Source organism: Sebastes umbrosus, chromosome 12 (genome assembly GCF_015220745.1).
Source record: "Sebastes umbrosus isolate fSebUmb1 chromosome 12, fSebUmb1.pri, whole genome shotgun sequence".
Lineage (NCBI taxonomy): Eukaryota > Metazoa > Chordata > Actinopteri > Perciformes > Sebastidae > Sebastes > Sebastes umbrosus.
In genome coordinates this window covers 31,469,337-31,491,688 of record NC_051280.1, presented here as the reverse complement: position 1 = coordinate 31,491,688, position 22,352 = coordinate 31,469,337, and the positions used below count along the sequence as shown (strand labels likewise).

The 22,352-nt window shown below is 39.0% G+C and overlaps 1 protein-coding gene across 4 annotated transcripts; it reads left to right on the top strand.

Moving 5' to 3' along the window:
* Nucleotides 1-201: 201 nt before the first annotated feature.
* Nucleotides 202-21,948, top strand: LOC119498883 (WD repeat-containing protein 37). Of its 4 annotated transcripts, none has more exons than XM_037787984.1 (15): nt 202-366; nt 5,188-5,353; nt 9,495-9,591; nt 12,846-12,941; nt 13,057-13,121; nt 13,364-13,450; nt 16,265-16,400; nt 17,212-17,283; nt 17,551-17,595; nt 17,850-17,926; nt 18,799-19,036; nt 19,204-19,345; nt 19,846-19,980; nt 20,087-20,201; nt 20,829-21,948. In XM_037787984.1, exons 2-15 carry the CDS (start codon nt 5,216-5,218, stop codon nt 20,958-20,960), a joined length of 1,575 nt encoding a protein of 524 aa, XP_037643912.1. In that variant the 5' UTR covers nt 202-366; nt 5,188-5,215; the 3' UTR covers nt 20,961-21,948. The 4 variants fall into 4 exon arrangements, with proteins under 4 accessions (XP_037643912.1, XP_037643911.1, XP_037643914.1 ...); XM_037787983.1 differs by having other exon boundaries at nt 18,796-19,036; XM_037787986.1 differs by lacking the exon at nt 13,364-13,450 and having other exon boundaries at nt 203-366.
* The last annotated feature ends 404 nt before the right edge of the window (nt 21,949-22,352 follow it).

Genomic DNA, 22,352 nt, shown 5'->3' with positions numbered 1-22,352 from the left:
TTGGTAAGTTCTTAATAAGCCGAATTCAGAGGAAGACGCCATTTAAAAGTAAGTTAATTGTTTCAAATGCTGTCATGTAATAACCATGGTTAAAACACCCAAGAAAACAAGAAACTAACCATTTGTGAATGGACTATGGTCTTCTACGCTGTCTTCAATCGTCTTTTATTGTGAAAAACCCCGGGGCCGGAATTGGCTTCGTTATGTGTCGTGACGTCACTTAACGGATCTCAGTCAACTGTCAACACGGTTCTCTGGACTAAACCTGCTGCTGCTGCTGCTTTCTCACACCTTGAAGAACATGTTAGAAACGACGACACATCCCACAATATCCCGGAATAAAACTGTGTGTGTGTAGACTTTCTGGTGAGTAGTATCTCCGTGTTTTTATTGGGCTGGTTGTGTTGACCGTTAGCCTGTTAGCCTGCTAGCTAACGGAGGATGATAACGGTCGCTCTGCTCTGCTGAGCTGAACGCTTTGTAACGCGGTGTAACGCGGTGTAACGCGGTGTAACGGTGTGTAACGGTGTGTAACGCGGTGTAACGGTGTGTAACGCGGTGTAACGCTTTGTAACGCGGTGTAACGCGGTGTAACGCTTTGTAACGCGGTGTAACGGTGTGTAACGCGGTGTAACGCTTTGTAACGCGGTGTAACGCGGTGTAACGCTTTGTAACGCGGTGTAACGCGGTGTAACGGTGTGTAACGCGGTGTAACGGTGTGTAACGCGGTGTAACGGTGTGTAACGCTGTTTAACGGTGTGTAACGCGGTGTAACGGTGTTTAACGCTGTCTAACGGTGTGAAACCTGCTAGCTAACGGAGGATAATAACGGTCGCTCTGCTCTGCTGAGCTGAACGCATTGTAACGCGGTGTAACGGTGTGTAACGCTTTGTAACGCGGTGTAACGCGGTGTAACGTGTGTAACGCTGTTTAACGGTGTATAACGCTGTTTAACGGTGTGTAACGCTGTGTAACGCGGTGTAACGGTGTTTAACGCTGTCTAACGGTGTGAAACGGTGTTTAACGCTGTGTAACGGTGTTTAACGGTGTTTAACGGTGTGTAACGCTGTGTAACGGTGTTTAACGGTGTTTAACGGTGTGTAACGCTGTGTAACGCTGTGTAACGCTGTGTAACGGTGTGTAACGGTGTGTAACGGTGTTTAACGGTGTGTAACGGTGTGTAACGGTGTTTAACGGTGTGTAACGCGGTGTAACGCGGTGTAACGGTGTGTAACGCGGTGTAACGCTTTGTAACGCGGTGTAACGCTTTGTAACGCGGTGTAACGCGGTGTAACGCTTTGTAACGCGGTGTAACGCGGTGTAACGGTGTTTAACGCTGTCTAACGGTGTGAAACCTGCTAGCTAACGGAGGATAATAACGGTCGCTCTGCTCTGCTGAGCTGAACGCTTTGTAACGCGGTGTAACGGTGTGTAACGCTGTTTAACGGTGTGTAACGCTGTGTAACGCGGTGTAACGGTGTTTAACGGTGTGTAACGGTGTTTAACGGTGTGTAACGCTGTGTAATGCTGTGTAACGGTGTGTAACGGTGTTTAACGGTGTGTAACGCTGTGAAACGGTGTTTAACGGTGTGTAACGCTGTGTAACGGTGTTTAACGGTGTGTAACGGTGTTTAACGCTGTGTAACGCTGTGTAACGCTGTGTAACGGTGTGTAACGCTGTGTAACGGTGTTTAACGGTGTTTAACGCTGTGTAACGGTGTGTAACGCTGTGTAACGCTGTGTAACGCTGTGTAACGGTGTTTAACGGTGTGTAACGGTGTTTAACGGTGTTTAACGGTGCAGCTGTAATACGAATAACATTGTCTCTACACTTGTTCACCTTCACGTACTGTCAGGGGATTGTATTCACTCCTCAGGTTTTGTATTTTTCCTCCAAATGTGCAGCAATTCAATGGAGCCTAAATGTTTTTCTTCATTGCCCTCAGACAGCAGGAGGAACTGACTACCAGCTTTAGTTAGTTAGGTGTCTGACAGCTAAACAGCACATAGAGACACGTAGAGACTTTTAACAGATACAGTAATGATCTTTCTTGTCTGTGCAATATTAATACACTGAATGTGAATACATTTCTGTGCAATATATCCTTGATGCAATATACATACATCAAGTGCAACTACCTTTGTTTACATTTTATTTATTACATATACCTTACCTATTTTACAAGTGCAACTACCTCTGTTTACATTACATCTATTTTTATATTTTATACTTCTAGTGTAACACTTCTGTTTATATTTATTTATTACATCTATTTAACCTATTTTACAAGTGCAATTACCTTTGTTTACATTACATCTATTTTTATATTTTATACTTCTAGTGTAACACTTCTGTTTATATTTATTTATTACATATATTTTACCTATTTTGTAGGTGCAATTACCTCTGTTTACATTACATCTATTTTACCTATTTTATACTTCTAGTGTAACACTTCTGTTTATATTTATTTATTACATATATTTTACCTATTTTGTAGGTGCAATTACCTCTGTTTACATTACATCTATTTTACCTATTTTATACTTCTAGTGTAACACTTCTGTTTATATTTATTTATTACATATATTTTACCTATTTTGTAGGTGCAATTACCTCTGTTTACATTACATCTATTTTTTATATTTTCTACTTCTAGTGTAACACTTCTGTTTATATTTATTTATTACATATATTTTACCTATTTTACAAGTGCAATTACCTCTGTTTACATTACATCTATTTTTTATATTTTATACTTCTAGTGTAACACTTGTTTATATTTATTTATTACATCTACTTTACCTGTTTTATTTGCTTTATAACTGCGTGTGTGTTTGACCTGTTATATGTTTTATCTGCCTCATTTAGTCTTGTCAAGTATTTGTTTTAAAGCACTGACCAGAAGTGGCAAACTTTGAATCTCGTTGTATTTAATACAATGACAATAAAGCTTTCTATTCTATTATATTCTATTGGTTAAAAAAGGCTGGCTGATGATAGAAAGAAAACCACCTGAATCATGTGTCCAGAGACCGTCTTATGTCTCCTCAAGGGCAAAAGATTTGTGACAGCTGGAGCCAGGCTTATGTTGTGTCATAACTAAACTGTGATATATGAGCATCCACAACAATGACTCCCTCCATCCTGATACTCTGATGAGCTGAGTCCTGTGTGCAGGGAATGGAATTAGCACCTGCCACCTGCCAAATACACGGTAAATGTTGTTTTTCTTCATTGCCCTCAGACAGCAAGAGGAACTAACTACCAGCCTTAGTTAGTTGTGTGTCTGACAGCTAAACAAGGCAGTCTCTTTATTCAGCACAAAGAGACTTTTAACAGAAGCAGTAATGTTATTTCTTTACTGGTTAAAAAAGGCTGGCTGGTGGTAGAAAGAAAATCCCCTGATTCATGTGTCCAGAGACCTTCTTATGTCAACTCAAGGACATAAGATTAGTGACAGCTGGAGCCAGGCTTATGTTGTGTCATAACTAAACTGTGATATATGAGCATCCAAAAAAATTACTCTCTCCATCCTGATACTCTGATGAGCTGAGTCCTGTGTGTCATTGTAATAAGAGATTTACAGTCCTTTTAACAGGTATTATGATACATACATATTATAGTATGACAACTTACAACCTACAGGCTTTTTTTGTTAAATAATTATTTAACTCCAGTTACTAGGGATGCACAGATACCAATGATTAAAATAACAATTTGGCCTAAACAGATGTTTATTTTGTTTTTACTGTGCCCCTTTTGTGCCAGGGAAACAAAGACCTCTTCATTATATAAATAAATAAAAAACAACTGAGCTGTTTTAAAGTCATTCAGCATTTCATTACACTGTCTTTGAATGAAACGACCTTTAATAGAACCTTCCTTCCCATGAAAAATATTTATTTCTTTTAAAGGTCCCATATCGTGCTCATTTTCAGGTTCATACTTGTATTTTGTGTTTCTACTAGAACATGTTTACATGCTGTAATGTTCAAAAAAACTTTATTTTCCTCATACTGTCTGCCTGAATATGCCGGTATTTACCCTCTGTCTGAAACTGAGCTCTTTTAAAGCCATTCAGCATTTCATTACACTGTCTTTGAATGAAACAAACTTTAATATAACCTTCCTTCCCATGAAAAATATTTATTTCTTTTAAATAACTGCTTCAAAAGCCTTTTAGCTGCTCTACAACTCACCTACTCAATAAGAACAGTGTTTCAGTACTTCAGTACAACTCTTAAAAATATATTTGTTTTGTGAAACATAAATGTAAATGTAAAAACCATTAGAAACATGAGCAGTGTTTCTCACACGTAGACTGTACCTTGGGTGGGCCGTCCATATATTAACGGAATAACAGTATATTTTAGGGCTCAAAGCTTCAAAGCGTTGCCATGGTATTCATCCTCCAAATCACTATTCGAATGCTTCGTTATTTATTTACTTTTATTTTATATATATATATATAAGTATGTATCCAAAATAGGCAATGATAGTAATCTGAATATTTTGGGTTTTTTGGCAGTTGGTTGAACAAAACAAGACATCTGATGCAACACCTTGAGCTCTGAAATTGTCTGGCATTTTATAGACCAAACAATTAATCTATTAATTAAAAGAATAAATAAAGATAATCGTTAGTTGCATCCTTAAGTTGAATATCTTTAATTTGGATTGTGTGTTGGTTAAAACAAGCTATTTGAAGATGTTAACATGGGCTCTACGAACTTATCGTGGTTGTTCACTGAAAATAATGATTTATTGCTGCCGTATTAAAACATTTAAATGCCTATTTAAAATGTCAGTCCAATGTGATGAATATTAACTAGATTTGGTAGAGGTGTTTTGTTGCCATATAGCTGAACATTTCAGCCCTCTCCAGCAAAAATATAGGAAGAAAAAGGTTCTGATATTGTTCCACACGTCTCAGTTTCTGTTCCAGTAATCACTCATGTTTCACCTTAAGGTACCCACTCTGCTTCACACTCATTCGCTTTGTCATCTCACACATTCACACGAGGAAGCTGCCAAATACAACCACTGCCAAGTGCAACACAGCCGTCTTTATGTTTTCCACTGAGTGTAGTTTTCAAGTGAAGGACTCACACCCAGATTATTTCCACCAGGATTTGTTCTCTTGCCCGTTGGTCACCTTCTTTCCTGTGATTTTGTGCTTTCAGACTGGTTACATCAGCTTTGAAAGGAGGGATGCCGGTGGAGAGTGGGAGCAGTGCCGCCGCCCGCCAGGCCAAGCAGAAGAGGAAGTCCCACAGCCTGTCCATCCGCAGGACCAACAGCACCGAGCAGGAGCGCTCCGGCCTGCAGAGAGACATGCTGGAGGGACAGGTGACCATTTACACAACTAAAAATACACAAAAAAACTAGTATTTAAAAGTCTAAATGTCTAGGTAACAACCACTAGAATCACCACCCGGAACTTCCAGCTGCTCCTCTGGAAGTGTCAAACGACACTCCTGTTTGCCATCATTAGCTTGCTGTGCTGCCGTTGCTGTTGGCACCCGTAAGCACTCTTGTGGTAAGCCTAAGCCAATTAGGTTTTGATGCCACCATTTAGAGGGCACATAATGGTTTATATTGTTGTCGGCTTAAGCGTGCTACAATTACAACACGAATGCCGTGAGGTTATTTTAACTTGGTGGTTAAAGCAGATGGATTCAGAAGAGGCTTTGCACTTTGCTCAGGTGGATCGGTTAGATCGGTGGTGCTTGTTCCTGGTTCTCTGGAATGAGAGCCATGCTGGTTTCAATCTGGCTTGCTAATAAGGAACTGAATGTCTCCTGGGATGCTGGGTAAACACAGTGACCTGGAGTTGATGATCTGAAACCAAGAAGAAGAAAAAAAAGGTAGTGAGAGCCACTGAATCAAAGACTGGCTATATTCCACTTATTTATATTATTTAGTTTAAGCTTGGTGAATTTTTATCATAGACTTTATATAAAGATGGATGACGCGTCTCCACTTCCTCCCACCATACAGAGGTAAAGCCAAAACATCCCGGACACGGGAGCTGCCATCTTGAGATTTTGACGTTATTTGGAGCCAGAGTCTGCGTAGTAATGATCGGGTGGTGGAGCCGCGTTATCGAGGTCACCCACCCAAACCAATCACAAACTGCTGCTTGTCAGCTAGAGAGACTCAAAGCTGCCAGTCATGACGTCTCACCCTCTTTTTTATAGTATCAAATAACTAATGAAAACCAAATTTATCAGGGAAATGAACACTTGAACATACATCAGTGTGATAAAATACCTAAAATGAATGAAACCATCTTTGGGAAACGCCACTTTTGTGTGTGTCGTCTTTCTATTTCCGTTTTTTCACAGTCTGATACTTCAACAGTTTTACGACAAACTGTGACTTTTCTTGACTTGCAAAATTATGTTTTAAATTGATAAACATCATAATGTGTGACTCATGGCACAATTCAAACGGAATCAAAAAAATATTTGTGCCTCTACGTTGACTACCGTTCATATTTTTTCAGAAATAAGGTCCCATGGGATCCAACGGAAGGGGCTTTTCACCTGTAAATTTGTACGTCCTGAACACTACTGAGGTTGCCAACGTTGACCCCTCAGGTCCTCCACAGAAGACATTATTCTCTGTTTTCTAAGGCTCCGTAGTACTCTGCAAGTAAACTGAGCTTCATGTGTAAAATTGGTGGCGTGATCCTTTATTGTTATAAGATAAACCAAAAGAGAGGTTCAAAAATCCTGGCACACCCCCCTGTGATCTGTGATCTTTGGCCAGTTGCAAGAAGCTGTTTCTAACCAAACGAGATGCAACAGTGTAATCTCTTCCTCATGACTTTTTGTTTTGTCACTCTGGTCCCTTTTGGTCCCAGTCCTCTGATAATCTGGAGTCCCTCATCAGAATGGAGGTAAGTTTCAGGTGTCTAGTGTTTCAGACAGTAGTGTATCTCCCAAAATAGTTTTAGAGCTAGCTTTACTGGTGTAGTTTAGGTTTGATTAGTATTTAGAGGAGGTGGTTCTGAGAGTGATTGCTCTGTTTCGAATCAGTATATCCTTTCCCCTTTTTTAAAATGTGATTTTCCTGCAACATTTAGGATTCAATCACACTAACAGCAGGTTTTCTTTTTCTAAAGTGAAAGATTAGACTTGATTGTATTTTGTATTTAGTGCAGTTGCATCCACACCGTTCAGTTTCAAAACAAATCAGGGCTTGTAACTCAAGATCACGCGATTCTCTTTAATTCACTGGACAGTTTAGTAACCTGTCGTTATGAGATGTTGATGGTGAGAGAGAGAAGAAAGAAATGTCCAGTTCTGTAAATTTAACTAAACATGATACACTTGTCTGCAACTGTTTGCTGTATTTCCAGATGTCAGATTTTTTACAGACTCTATGATTATATGGTATATTCTCCAAGTGCATTATCAATTGATGTACAAACCTGAGTGGAAAAAAGCTGACATTTGTTGAGGTGGAAAAGTTGGTGTTTTGATTAAAAGAAAATGAGACAAAGTGCAATGGAAAACAGGCTTAGAGATTAAATCATGACGTCCATAAAACATGATTTAAATGTCAAACATCCACTCAAGAGAAGAAAAATGGGCAGCAGAAGGATGAAATATAAATGCATCTACCATCCATATCAGGTTTTCCCATTTTGGAGGTTTGACTTGTGCTTTTTTAATTGCGTCATCTTGTTGCACCCTCTTAAAGTAAAATGTTGTCGTCACCGATCATAATAATGCACAAAAATATGTGGATAATGGATTGTAATTTCCCTTAAATAAACACAAGAAGAAATTAGCTAAATATGAGCATCAGTCTGGTGTGTATGCAAAGATTTTATAGCATTTGGGACTTCTATCATACATCTGAATCTACACGCTCCTACCTATAAACATAAATGTGTTTTAGTATTGTGTCCTGTAGTTGATTTAGAATCGAAATTTTCAGGCGTCTCATTTCAGATATTTGGTTCAGTCTTAATTACTCTCACATGCTTAAATGAACTTGAACGAATAAAACAAGCAAACGCTCCAAAATAAGTTGCTCCACATACTTTAAGTTTTGAAGTGATCTACAGCCGTTGACAGTGTATATAAGGCTTTATGCAACATGCATATATGTACATTTTCTCCATGCTGCAGCCTTTCCTCTCCTTCAGGCTTTCATTCTGTGTGCACAAACCTTTCTGCTGCCAACATCAGCCTGTGAATGCGAGCAGCACACTTGACTGATTCCTTTAGAAAATATGGCTGCGAGCAGCAATTCAGCCCAAGCAAGAGTGCATTATGCAGAGTACACCGACTGCACTCAGGTACAAAGACACACTGAGCAGTTTCATCATGATTGGACAAAGCCTCGAGGAGACGTGGCCCACTTCCTGTTTGTGTCTGTGCTGTCGACCCCGTCACAGACTGTCTGTAATAAATGATGTTATTAACTGCAGAAATGTTAAAACTGTTTACTCACTACTGCAATACATATATGACATGTATATGGTACATATCGCACCACAAGCAATATGTGAGTTTTGAATACGTAAATGGGCCCATTTTCATCAATAAGATGAATGGGATCTTGTCCATAATTTGTTTTTTAACTGAAACATTTGCACAGTGGTACAATCAATGTTGTGTTTGCATCTTAAAGCCAACAGACCAAAGTTTAAGGTCCATGTTTGCAGGTGCTAAAAACACATTCTGGCGTTTGTAAGACACCAACACAGCCGCTGTTCTCCATAACCTTTTTACCTCTGAATACTTTTATTGATTATTTCACTCTTATTTCCTTCCTCAAAGTGTTTACTGTGTTATAAGAGTCTTTTCTTCTGCTTTGTTGCAGTAATATGTTTGCTATTGGCGGTATCTAAGGTTTTTTGTACATTTGCATTTTAAGAGATTAAACCCATGATGTTGAGGTTACAGTACGGTCTAATGATCTAGAATAGGGGCTCACAATCTTCATTGGTTTGACTGCCAAGAAATTCACATCCCTTTTATGCTTTGTCTGTCAATTTTTTTTATTATTTCAGCCTCAACCTATTTCACATTAATACATCTGTACACACACATACACATAAGGCTGAAATGGTTAGTGGATTAATCAATTAGTGGATCAAATTATTTTTTATAATCAATTAAAATTTTTCAAGAAAAAAAGCGGCAATCATTAACCAGTTATAGCTTTTCAAATGTCAGGATTTGCTGCTTTTATTTGTCATAAATGTTACTAAATAGAACATATTTGGGTGTGAGATAAACACGCCTTCTCCGGCTCTGGGAAACTAAATATTTCACTATTTTTTGACATATAAACAAAATGATCATTTGAGAAAGTAGTTGGCAGATCAATAATGAAAATAGTTGTTAGTTGCATCCCTACACTTACACTAAAACGAGTCCTTTACTCAGTATTTGAAGTGAAGCACCAGCCTCACACACTAAACTGATGTTTCCAGGTTGTTTAATGTCCTCCTTTTGTTTCCCTGCAGGACTCCAAACTGCCGCTGTCTCTGAGGAGCAATCTGCTGGACCTGTTCAGTCAGATCGAGAGGGAGTTTGAAAACCTCTACATAGAAAACCTGGAATGTAAGTTAGAAAGTTTTACTCATACATCCGAAAAAAGAGATCTAAAAAATGGTCCGAAAAAAAAAGTCGGGAAAAAGTCGGAAAAAAAGATCTGAAAAAAGTCGGAAAAAAATGTCTGAAAAAGTTTCCGAAAAAAAAATCTGAAAAAAATATCTGAAAAATGTCTGAAAAGGCTGAAAAACTGTCCGAAAAAGATCTGAAAAAAAAGTCTGTAAAAAAAGATCTAAAAAAATTTCCCAAAAAAAAGTCTAAAACAATGTCCCAAACAAAATTCTGGAAAAATGTCCAAAACAAAAAGTCTGAAAAAAAAGATCTGAAAAATGTCCCAAAAAAAAGATCTGAAAAAAAAGTCGGAAAAAAAGATCAGAAAAATGTCTGAAAAAAATGTCTGAAAAAATGTCCGAAAAAAGAGATCTAAAAAAATGTCTGAAAAAAAAGTCTAAAAAAATGTCAGAAAATAAAGTCGGAAAAATATCTGGAAAAAAAGATCAGAAAAATGTCTGAAAAAAATGTATGAAAAAATGTCAGAAAAAAAAGATCTAAAAAAAAGTCTAAAAAAAATCCCCCAAAAAAAGTCGGAAAAATATCTGAAAAGTCTGAAAAAAGATCTGAAAAAAAAGTCTGTAAAAAAAGATCTAAAAAAATGTCCCAAAAAAAATTCTGGAAAAATGTGCAAAACAAAAAGTCTGAAAAAACAGATCTGAAAAATGTCCAGAAAAAATGTCTGAAAAAAGAGATCAAAAAAAATGTCCGAAAAAAAAGATCTGAAAAATGTTTGAAAAAACTTTCTGAAAAAATATCCGGAAAAAATGTCTGAAAAAATATCCGGAAAAAATGTCTGAAAAAATATCCGAAAAAAAAGATCTAAAAAAATATCCGGAAAAAATGTCGGAAAAAATGTCGGAAAAAAAAGATCTAAAAAAATGTCCGAAAAAAAAGTAAAAAAAAAAATCCCCCAAAAAATTCTGGAAAAATGTCCAAAACAAAAAGTCTGAAAAAAAAGATCTGAAAAATGTCCGGAAAAAATGTCCAAAAAAATGTCCAAAAAAAATGTCTGAAAAAATGTTCCAAAAAAAGATCAAAAAAATAGTCCGAAAAAAATCCCCAAAAAAATTCTGGAAAAATGTCCAAAACAAAAAGTCTGAAAAAAAAGATCTGAAAAATGTCTGAAAAAAATGTCTGAAAAAATGTCCAAAAAAAAGTCTAAAAAAATGTCCCAAAAAAAATTCTGGAAAAATGTCCAAAACAAAAAGTCTGAAAAATGTCCGGAAAAAATGTCTGAAAAAAATGTCCCAAAAAAAGTCTGAAAAAAGTTCTGAAAAATGGCTGGAAAAAAAGATCTGAAAAATGTCTGAAAAAAATGTCCGAAAAAAGAGATCTAAAAAAATGGTCCGAAAAAAAAGTCGGAAAAATGTCTGAAAAAATGTCCAAAAAAAAGTCTAAAAAAATGTCCCCAAAAAAATTCGGGAAAAATGTTCAACACAAAAAAAATCTGAAAAAAAGATCTGAAAAATGTCTGGAAAAAATGTCTGAAAAAATGTCCAAAAAAACGGTCTGAAAAAATGTCCCAAAAAAAGATCAAAAAAATAGTCAGAAAAAATGTCCGAAAAAAGAGTTCTAAAAAATGGTCCGAAAAAAAGATCTGAAAAAAGTCGGAAAAAAAGATCGGAAAAATGTCCGGAAAAAATGTCCAAAAAAAAATGTCTGAAAAAATGTCCCAAAGAAAAAGTCCGAAAAAAAAGTCTAAAAAAAAAATCCCCAATAAAATTCTGGAAAAATGTCCAAAACAAAAAGTATGAAAAAAAAGATCTGAAAAATGTCTGAAAAAAATGTCTGAAAAAATGTCCAAAAAAAAGTCTAAAAAAATGTCCCAAAAAAAATTCTGGAAAAATATCCAAAACAAAAAGTCTGAAAAATGTCCGGAAAAAATGTCTGAAAAAAATGTCCCAAAAAAAGTCTGAAAAAAAGTTCTGAAAAATGGCTGAAAAAAAAGATCTGAAAAATGTCTGAAAAAAATGTCCCAAAAAAGAGATCTAAAAAAATGGTCCGAAAAAAAAGTCGGAAAAAATGATCGGAAAAATGTCGGAAAAAAATGTCGGAAACAGTTTCCGAAAAAAAAGATCTAAAAAAATGTCCGGAAAAAAAGATCTGAAAAATATCCGGAAAAAAAGATCTGAAAAATGTCCGAAAAAAAAGATCTGAAAAAAAAGTTCTGAAAAATGTCTGAAAAAATTGTCCTAAAAGAAAGATCTAAAAAAATGTCCGAAAAAAAAGATCTGAAAAATGTCCGAAAAAAAGATCTGAAAAATGTCTGAAAAAAAGTCTGAAAAAATGTCAGAAAAAAAATTCTGATAAAAGTAGGTCTCTTAGGGCGCTTTCACAAGTCAACATTTAGTCAGTTTTAATCAAACTCTGGAGCGGTTTGTTTTGGCGGTTGTGAACGCAGTAATCGTACTCTGGTGCGAACCAAAACAGCCGGTCTGAGACCACTTTCAAGAGGTGGTCTCGGGACTGTTTCCAAGCGACTGTTTCCAAATGGCAGGCTGCCTATCCGGCATTTGTTGAGATGGACACAGGTGAACGACAGGTTAACATGAGTAGGAGAGGACTGACTGATGTTTGCTTGACATCTGGGCTGAAGAGAACATACAGAATATGCTAAATAAAATTCATCAAAAATAGTGACTTCTATAAAGTAATTGGAGAAAAAGTGGAGAAGGGATTCGTGCTGAGTCAATATGAAATTTCACATCCCTTTTATGCTTTGTCTGTCAATTTTTGCTTTTTTTTTCAGCCTCAGCTTACTTCACATTAATACATCTGTACACACACATACACACAAGGCTGAAATGGTTAGTGGATTAATCGATTAGTGGATCAAATTATTTTGATAATCAATTAAAAATGTTCATGATCATCATGAAGCATCATTGGTGTCAATGCTGGCACTCGGTCTTTATAGATTTCTGCCCATTGCAGGACTTTTTAAGCAGGATAATTTCAGAATCTCCCATGATGTCTGTTCGTGGAACAAGTATCTTATACTGGACTTGCTAGCCAGCTAACAATGACACAACAATGTGTTTTTTGTCAGACCTGAGCCTCTCCGATAGGCTTTTATAAGCTCCTGCTCTTCCATGGCAAGTAATCTGGACTGAACATGGCGGCGCTGAAACCTGCTAAATGTTGCAGTGCAGAGTGCAGTCGGTTTCATTGCTGTCAGTCTGTTAACACGTGATCTGTTTGACTCTCAGTGCGCAGAGAAATCGAAACGCTGAACGATCGTTTGGCCGCGGAAGGACAGACTTTCGAAGGGGCGGATTTAGCCAAAGGAGCACTGAAAACAAAAGGTGGGACACATCTCACTATCCCCTCGTGTTTATGGGCATTTGCATTTCAAGAGTATAAAATATTTTAAATAGTGAAACGTCTACATGATCTCTCTTGTTCTCTCTTATTACACAGCGAGTCATAGCACAAGCCAGCTGTCACAAAAACTAAAGACGACCTACAAGGCTTCCACAAGCAAGGTAATACTGTTTATTTTTTTAATTATGATCCAGAAATTTGTAAATTGTCGTTGTAGATATTATAGGTGTGTGTATATGTTTTGAGAAAATGTTGATTTGTAAGCTGTTGACTTGTATCAGGGGAATGTAGAATACAAAATTATTTTAAAGGTAAATTGTGTTTTCGTCAGTGTACATCGATTGACTTTTCAATGTTAAAGAGAAGAATTGCTGTGTTTTTTCCCCCACCTTTTTGCTCGTAGCCGCGTTCAAACTCTTGCCATGCCAGAGTAGGTGGATCCCGCAACTTCAGCGTAACCAGTTGGGAGTTGTGGGGTGGAGACTCATGGGTAACTTGTTGCTTTCTCCCCCTTGTGTGCCAATATGCATGAACAGCCCAGCCAAGGGGTCGACACTCCCCCTTCCCCAAGAGACTTGGTCATTCAAATGTAGGAGTTTGAGCTTTTCTATCAGTTTCTGGTGTGAGATAAAACACAACTTTTATTATCTCACTAACAGGCTTTTTTCAGTTGCACCTCAGTTGCATCTCTTTCATTTAGTTTCTTGTCGGCATTCACATAATGGTACACTATGGAGACATCTTTAACATGAAGCAGCTGTTACCTCAAAATGCTTTTTGTGCCTTGATTAATAAAATAGTTAAGGTAGAGGAGCATCCGTTGGCTGCTTTAGATCATTGCTCAATCAATGTAGAGTGTGTGGTCTGCTGAAAAGTGCACGGCCATATCAGATTTTGCTTTTCTTTTTCAAATTATTATTGTTGTTTTTTTTAATCCTTTTAAGATTAACACAGACTTTCACTGAGATTAGAGTAGTTGATACCTCTTTAGTTGTATCTGTTAAGAGAGATTTATCAGATGTAGTGCAACTTTTCCCCCGCTAGCGTTCCCAAGTGGTATAATTGTTGATGCCGCTGTCACAAAGACAAACCGGATCAGGAATATAACAGAATATAGTAGGCTAAGATTCACCACTGCTCATTTTTAGAAAGGCCACAGGAAGAAAATGTGTTCTTTGTTGAGATTATCAAACGGACAATGAATCATAGATGTTTCTGGCTGCTAGTGTTAGCATTAGCAATTTTTAGCAACATGGCTAACGCTAGCTATGCTAGCTAACGTAGATGTTTGTTTCTGGCCGGTCTTGGCTCCTGGTTCGTTTTCTGGCTGCTGGCGTTTGCGATAGCAACCTGGCTACCGCTAGTAGCCTGCCATAGTCCCAATTTGAACTAGTCCCTGTTTGGACCTGGCAGTAACATGCGACCTGAGTGATCGGATCACAAGTGGACAGCTTTAAGTATGTCTGTTCACACCTGGCATTAGAATGCGTCTCCACATACGTCTTGAGTAACTACTTGTGATCCGATCTCACTTCCCCGCTCTATATGCAAATAAACACGTAGTAAACCCACATCTACTACAGCAGACGTTGTGACGTAATATTACATGAATGTCAGTAGTATCATACATATTCATTAAGTCGGGTACATTTTTATTTACATCAAAATAAAAGGTTATGGTACCGGCGGTCCCCAGGGACCTTTTGTGCCGCTGGCACCGCTGCCTTTGCCAGACAACAGCGGGATACAGAGCTCCAGAGAGCCGGGGAGGAGAGCGAGCGGGCGGGCGGGTGTCCGTTCCATGCAAAGCAGCGGAACAAAAACACCAACACATCTCCGACACTATGATAATAATGCACTTCCTGTGCCTTGTCTGGTTGTCTTTTTACTTAGTAGTCAACATATACACCAGTACCAATATATCTGTGATAAGCTTATATCAGCCAATATTCCAGGTTACACAAGCAAAATCTTGATGTGGCTATGGCAGACTGCACACTGAAGCTACAAACTGTAGAGCTTTAACCTGCTGGGTGCGTTAGATTCGCCGCTCAGCTTATTTCTTTGCGGTGCTTGGCGTTTCCTTAAACCTTCCTGTCCCTGTTGCTTCTTTTTTTTTTTTTTTTTTTAATATAGCATGTTGCTTCATTTGTTCTGGATCCATCATCACTCTCAGTACACAAAATACTGTCCATCCAGAGTCAGCGTTCATTTTCACGTTGTCACCATGCATTTGCGTTTCTGACAAACAGTAACTTAACTTTTTTTTTTTTTACAAGAGAATCTGCCGTGTTGCTTGCTTACAACCAGCAACCACTGGTTCCCACCATGCTTAACAATGGTATTTTCCATACAGTGTCAATTTTATCTGTTTTATTTTGACTATAATTTGTTGATTTTTTTTATATATTTTTAACAGATCAAAAATTTGAAGGATCTGCTCTGTTCTATGTGTAGCCTGAGATTTATTTTTCGGATGGTTGATGTCGGTCTTTATGCTCTCCTGCTTCCTTTCAGTTGGAACTTATTTAGTGGTCTGTTCCCAAAACGAACCGAGGGTCCAGTTTGTATCATCCCCATCTTTAATGTAAACACTTTGATCAAACATTCATACAACTGATAATAATTACTGATCAATTTCTTGTCTCACCTTAACACTGTATTTTTTGCTCCCTCTTCTTCCCCTTCTAGATTTTTCTTTGCGGTTTTTGCATTTATAGTAATCCTGGTATGATAAATGCAGTAATGATACTTAATGTGTCTGCATTTGTGTTGATACCAGATCTGGGTTGACTGGTCATTGGTGGTGTTTGTTTTAAAGCACTTGGAGCATCAGATTGGTGGCGACCCCACCTTAGCATGTGCTGAAAACGAGCTTAAAACAAATACCAATACATTTTTTTTTTCTTTTGTAAAACCTCTTGAACCCAGGACTGATATGAATAACCAAAGCTTCTTAGCACTGGCATACTACAAGGACCCTGCTGAGCAGCTCCTCAGTTCTGCTGACCCGCTCCCTCCCTCTATCAGACCAGGGTTCCTACACAGCTCTGCAAAAGTCTGAAATATTTAAATTTGATCATTTCCAGGCAAAACATGGATTAATTGATTTGATACAATTTCATTGACATTTAAAGTCACTAATTTGACGTGTGGGAATGCTGAAATCACTGATAGATCAGTCTTAATACCAACAAACGGATGCAGAAGATGCCATTTTGAGGAGTAAAGTGTGTAGGAACCCTGGATCGGTTCAGTACCGTGATTTCCTTCTGTGTTAACGTGAGTTTGTTGTCGGTGTCAGATTGTGTCCAGTTTCAAAGCGACCACGTCCAGAGCGGTGTGCCAGCTGGTCAGGGAGTATGTCGGCCACAGAGATGGCATCTGGGACCTGAGCGTAACCCGGACACAGCCTGTGGTGCTCGGGACTGCTTCTGCAGGTATCTCACTCATTTTCATCAATTTCTTTCCTACAATGAGTTTTCTCCCTGGCTTAATGTTTTGTTTTCTGTCTCTAACACATCTCATTGGCTCACTCTCAGAGGTGTGGACTCGAGTCACATGACTTGGACTTGAGTCGAGTCTAATATTTGATGACTTTAGACTCGACCTGGACTTTAACTTTAAAGCATCCAATCAAGTTGCAGGACAAAACCATGAAGAACTAACGTTACGTTACTGAACGCCACTCGGCGCCAGTTACTCTGTTGTTAAAATGGCGTTACATTTGGTGAAGAGCACATTATGACTTGGTTAGGACTATTTAAGACTTGACTTGTGACTTGCAAAACAATGACTTGGTCCCACCTCTGACTGTATTCAGTCAGAGGTGGGATTGTAACCAGTATTCCTGGTTTTCACACTGTTAACAAATCTAAATATCTTTTTTTTAAACATCTATTGATCCACGCTGAGAAAGCGGTTAATTTCATGCTAGATTTAACTTCAGAAACTCACAGTCTCTATACATCAGGCATGCACTGTATAACCATTTGTATGTAATGTAGACAGTAGTTAAAATGTTTTCTAAATCGAAATATCTTTTTTATTTATTTAACTGTTATCGATCCACTCTGAGAGAGCGGTTAATTTCATGCTAGATTTAACTTCAGAAGCTCTGTATTCAGACAGTCTGCATACATCAGGTATGCACTGTATAACCACTGTTGAATGTAGACAGTAGTTAAAATGTTTTCTAAATCTAAATGTCCTCTAAATCTTATATTTTTTTCCTGTACTGTGTCTCAACAGACCACTCTGCGATGCTGTGGAGCATTGAGACGGGAAAGTGCCTCCTCAAATATATGGGCCATCAAGGATCAGGTACAGTTAGAAACGTAAAGTACATCTATAAGAAAAGATCAAATTAAATTCACTAATACTGTGTTCACAGACACAAGACTGTTTTCTGAATCCAATATATGTTGAGCACATTATTAGAAAACTTTAAGTACTCTCCTCAGAATATATTAATTCCCTTTTAACTCATCAGAAAAGGCAAACTGGAAGCGACCATCAGAAAATTGAAGGTCAGAGTTAACAGTGTCTATTATGGTGTGACGTAAAGCATCTGTGTCTCTGTCTCCGCAGTCAACTCCATCAAGTTCCACCCCACTGAACAGATGGCTCTAACAGGTAAGGATCCAAAACTAAAACATCCTTAAAACTCTCGGTGGTAGCAGACACAGCAGGTGGTTTTTCCTGTACATTTATTAACTTGCAGCAGCTGTAGTGCTTCCACAGCTGGAATAATAAAATCTGAATGAAATATTGGTGTCCCAGCGCTGGGAAACCATCTCCAGAGTCAGACGCTGTTTCTTATGGTGATGTTTTCAGGAAGGGCCATCTTGACTCTAATAGTCTTTCTGTCTCGTCCCTCTCCTCCTCAGCCTCTGGAGACCAGACAGCTCACATCTGGAGATACATGGTGCAGCTGCCGACTCCACAGCCTGTTGCTGATATCAGTGTAAGCTTCAACAGCACCACAAACCTGTTTGTGTGTGTTACTGAGCGCCTGATTTACTTTAAGTTTGGACCTTTTATTATCTCCGCCAAACGCAAGCCTTTGGGGAGATCATGTGTTCAGTCATGTGTGTGTGTGCATCTGTCTGTCCACGGCTAATCTCGCATACTAGTGGACCCATCAGTTTCATATTTTGTCTGCACATATCTGACAGCGATTCGCACTTTTGAAAAACCTATTTTATTGACTGTTTTATAGCGTCATTGACCGCTGACTCCTCACTCCTCTTAACCGGCCGGTAGGAGCCGCAGGTGATCAACATCTGCTTCAACAGTAAAAGGCCTTTCCGGCAATCTGCTAGGCTAAAAACAAGCCTTATCTAGTCTATTGCAGGCCACATTTTGGCCTTTGACGTGGCTCAAAAACTGACATCCGGGGCACCCTGGTAGCTCACCTGGTAGAGCAGGTGCCCCATGTAGCAAGGCTCAGTCCTTGCTGCAGCGGCCCAGGGTTCGAATCCGACTTGTGGCCCTTTGCTGCGTGTCATCCCCTCTCTCTCCCCCTTTCATATCTATCACTGTCGCTCTCCATTAAAAGGCAAAAAAGCCCAAAAAATAATCATAAATAACAAAACAAAACTGACATCCATCGAAAAGTTTGGTCTAATTTGACTTGGAGCATTTGCAGATTAATTCCATACCCAATATGTTATATGTTATATGTTATGATACCCAATACGTTTTTGTTATCTTCGCCGCCATCTTGACCGTAAGGGAGCCGGGAGAGAGAACTCTTCTTTGTTTGGGAGCGCAGAGGGAGACCCACCTGGCGGAGATCTTATAGTTGTTTCTGAAACTGTATTCCTTCGTCAGCAGCAGACACCCTGCGAAGACGACGTGGACTTTTCAGATAAAGATGAGGCCGACGGCGAGGTCGAGGGTCCAAACGACTGCCCTTCTATCCGCATGGCGACCACGACTCTGCGCAGCCATCAGGGTGTGGTGATCGCCGCCGATTGGCTTGTGGGGGGCAAACAGGTCGTGACGGCGTCCTGGGACCGAGCGGCCAACCTATACGACGTAGAGACCTCGGAGCTTGTCCACTCACTCACCGGTAGGATGAAGGGAATGTTACACTCTCGATAAACTACCGATATCTTTAAAGCTGATTTATTTACGTGTTGTGTCAGAAATGTAAAAAGGTTTAATTTGCCATTTTAAAAGGGAGTTTTGGAGATTTCTTGAGATTTCTCTGTGCTAACATTGTGTGTGTGTGTTCAGGCCATGACCAGGAGCTGACCCACTGCTGCACACACCCCACCCAGCGTCTGGTGGTCACCTCATCCAGAGACACCACCTTCAGACTGTGGGACTTCAGAGACCCGTCCATCCACTCTGTCAACGTGTTCCAGGGACACACTGAGTCAGTGTGACACACACACACACACACACACACACACACACACACACACACACACAAATGAAGTATTGATAATTTAATTAAAAACTATAAGTGTAACTTGAAAGTTTTGAGGTGTGTATTGTGGGACTGGTAGTAAACTATAGCTTTTCAGTTATGGCTTTAATCTCTTTTGACATTGATTTATTATTGTTGAACTTACTTTATTATTTATTATATTTAAGTGAACAAAATTTAAATGTACTACAATTGAAATTACATGTTGGTTTTATTTGTGCCACTAGGGGTCGATAAGACATTGGTTGTAACAGCTACACATGAAAAAAAAAAAGCAATCTTCTACTGTATAAAACAATATACTCAATATTCAGCTTAATAAGTATTAAAAGGGAAATGCTGCGGAAATAAATATGGTTAAAACAAAACATCATAATAATTAAGATGTTCAGGGTTTCCTTCTCCTCCCTCCAGTCTAAACAAACCTGTGTTCTTGTCCTTGGCAGCACGGTGACGTCTGCTGTGTTCACGGTGGGCGACAACGTGGTGTCTGGGAGCGACGATCGAACCGTCAAAGTGTGGGACCTGAAGAACATGAGGTCGCCCATAGCAACCATCCGCACCGACTCCGCTGTCAACAGGTCTGTGAGCTGTAAACAAGATGTGTAATAGTATATTGTGTATCGTATAGCAGCATGTGTTGCAGTTGAAATCTGACCTCTTTCGTCCTGCTGCTGTTGTGTCCAGGATCAGCGTGTCGGTGGGTCAGAAAATCATCGCTCTTCCTCACGACAATCGGCAGGTCCGGCTGTTCGACATGTCCGGGGTGCGACTGGCTCGACTCCCACGAAGCAACAGACAGGTCAGTCAGTGGAGGAGGAAGGGTCTCCGATTGGCCCCTCACAGCTTCCATACACAGCACACAAACCTTTCCATTCATTATGACTATGACTCTAAAATAGAGACTTAACATTTAGAAAAACATCATCATTCATCTGCACTGTATAATAGTATCAATGAAAACAATTGAAACTTAATAGTTGACTAATAGGTGATATGTCTGCTGACTGGATAATGCTATTTCTGAGGTATCTACGGAAGCCCTGAGAGGCCATTTTCTAAGCCTGATCTAAATTGTTTTCTTTCCGTGTTTATGACTTAAGAACAGGTGAAAAAAAGTTGTTTTTGTTTGTTTCAGGTGATTACACACTAAAGAAAACATAGTTCTGAATATTATATTACATTTCTGCTAATAGATCCCCTGAAATGTTACAAACTGTTCCTTTAAAGTCCGGCCAGGGATCTTTGTTGTGTATCATATACGGCAAAATAAAGACAAGAAAAGGACAAAAAAAGGAGAAATTAAATACATACAAGCATATAGATTTAGTCAAAAATATGCATATTGTAATCAGATTACTATGTTTCATAACACCTCACATGTCCTCAGTGTTTAACAGTTGCTGCTGTGTTGTCTGTCGTGGTTCAGGGTCACCGGCGGATGGTGTGCTGCTCCGCCTGGTGTGAAGACAACACCTCCTGCAACCTGTTCACCTGTGGCTTTGACCGGCAGGCCATCGGTTGGAACATCAACATCCCTGCGCTGCTGCAGGAGAAATGACCTCCATGTCACGGTGAAACTCCACCCAAAGTCTGTCTCTCTGGAGCACCAAACACTCGCATCCTGCAGGCTTAAAAGGTGGCTTTAAAAAGTTTACAGAATCTTTTTGTCACATGTTGTAACCAACGTGATCCGAGCAATGACTCAATGAAAGATAAGATTATAGACTTTTAACAGCCGCCTTTTGAGTCTACTGGCCGTCAGTATTTAGTCTGACCTCCCCCAGACTGTCTACTGCATCTGTCATGCTCTCTAATTTACCGCCACCAATATACGCACAACACATTTGTGTGGAAGCGATTCCTCGCCATCCAAAAGAGAAAAAACAACCTCTATGCCGCTGATGAGACATAACACACACTGAGGAGTTAGATAAGTGAGTAATGTAATCTGTTCCACTAACAGCAGATTTATGTTTGGACAAGAAAGGCAGTCTGATGCTTTAAAGGAAAAATCCACTAGTTTTATATCGTCAATTTTGTTAGTTTTCAGGAGTTAATCTGTGATAACTTGCCATTTACTTTCTGCTTTACTTAAATCTCCTGATTTCTATGATTGGTAAATGTTAGTGCAGAACAAGAGAGATGCCCTCACTCTTTGATTTTGAGGAATTGACGCTAAAATCTTTTTTACCATTATTTTTTTGAGTCTCTCAAACATTTTTGAGATTTTCTGCTTCTGGAAATAACTTGACAACACAAACATTGTCTAAATTGTGTTTGGCTGGTCGTCCATTTCAGTTAGCTGATTTTTTTTAACAGTGTTAAAAGTGGATTTTTCTTCTTAAGTTTAATTCCACAACATTTTCTTCGCCACCTGAGATTCATAGTTTAACATTTAAAATACACTTTAAAACAGGCTATCATAAGAGTAGCTCTCTTCTTGTTTGTCACAGCTCAGTCCTGCTCAGAGGTCAGACCATGGATGTATAATAAGTCTTGCTTGTAGTCTTGCTTCCAGTGGCCACTCGCAGTATTGCAGCAAAAAATCCCCCTGTGGTCCAAAAAGCATTGTCACCAGAAACCACCACTGTAAAAAAGACATCTGTAAAGGCCCAGACACACCAAGCAGACATCAAACAACTAGCGGTGATGAAGGCCGACTGTTGCGTCGCCTCACGTCGTCTTTTTCTTGGCCGACAAGTTGCATTTGAACACACCGCAAAGACTATAGCTGACGACCAACTACCATGTACGTTCTGCGCCTCCGTGAGAGGAAATAACTCTCCATGCCAGCAGGTGGCGGTAGTCTGAATTCGACCGAGGACGGCGGATATACAAGCCGTTGTTATGATACGTACATGAAACAAAGTGGCGTTTGCAGACCATTTTCATTCTGTGAAAATATCCGTGTATTGGAATGATCAGATGAGATGAACCTAGAACCTAGAAG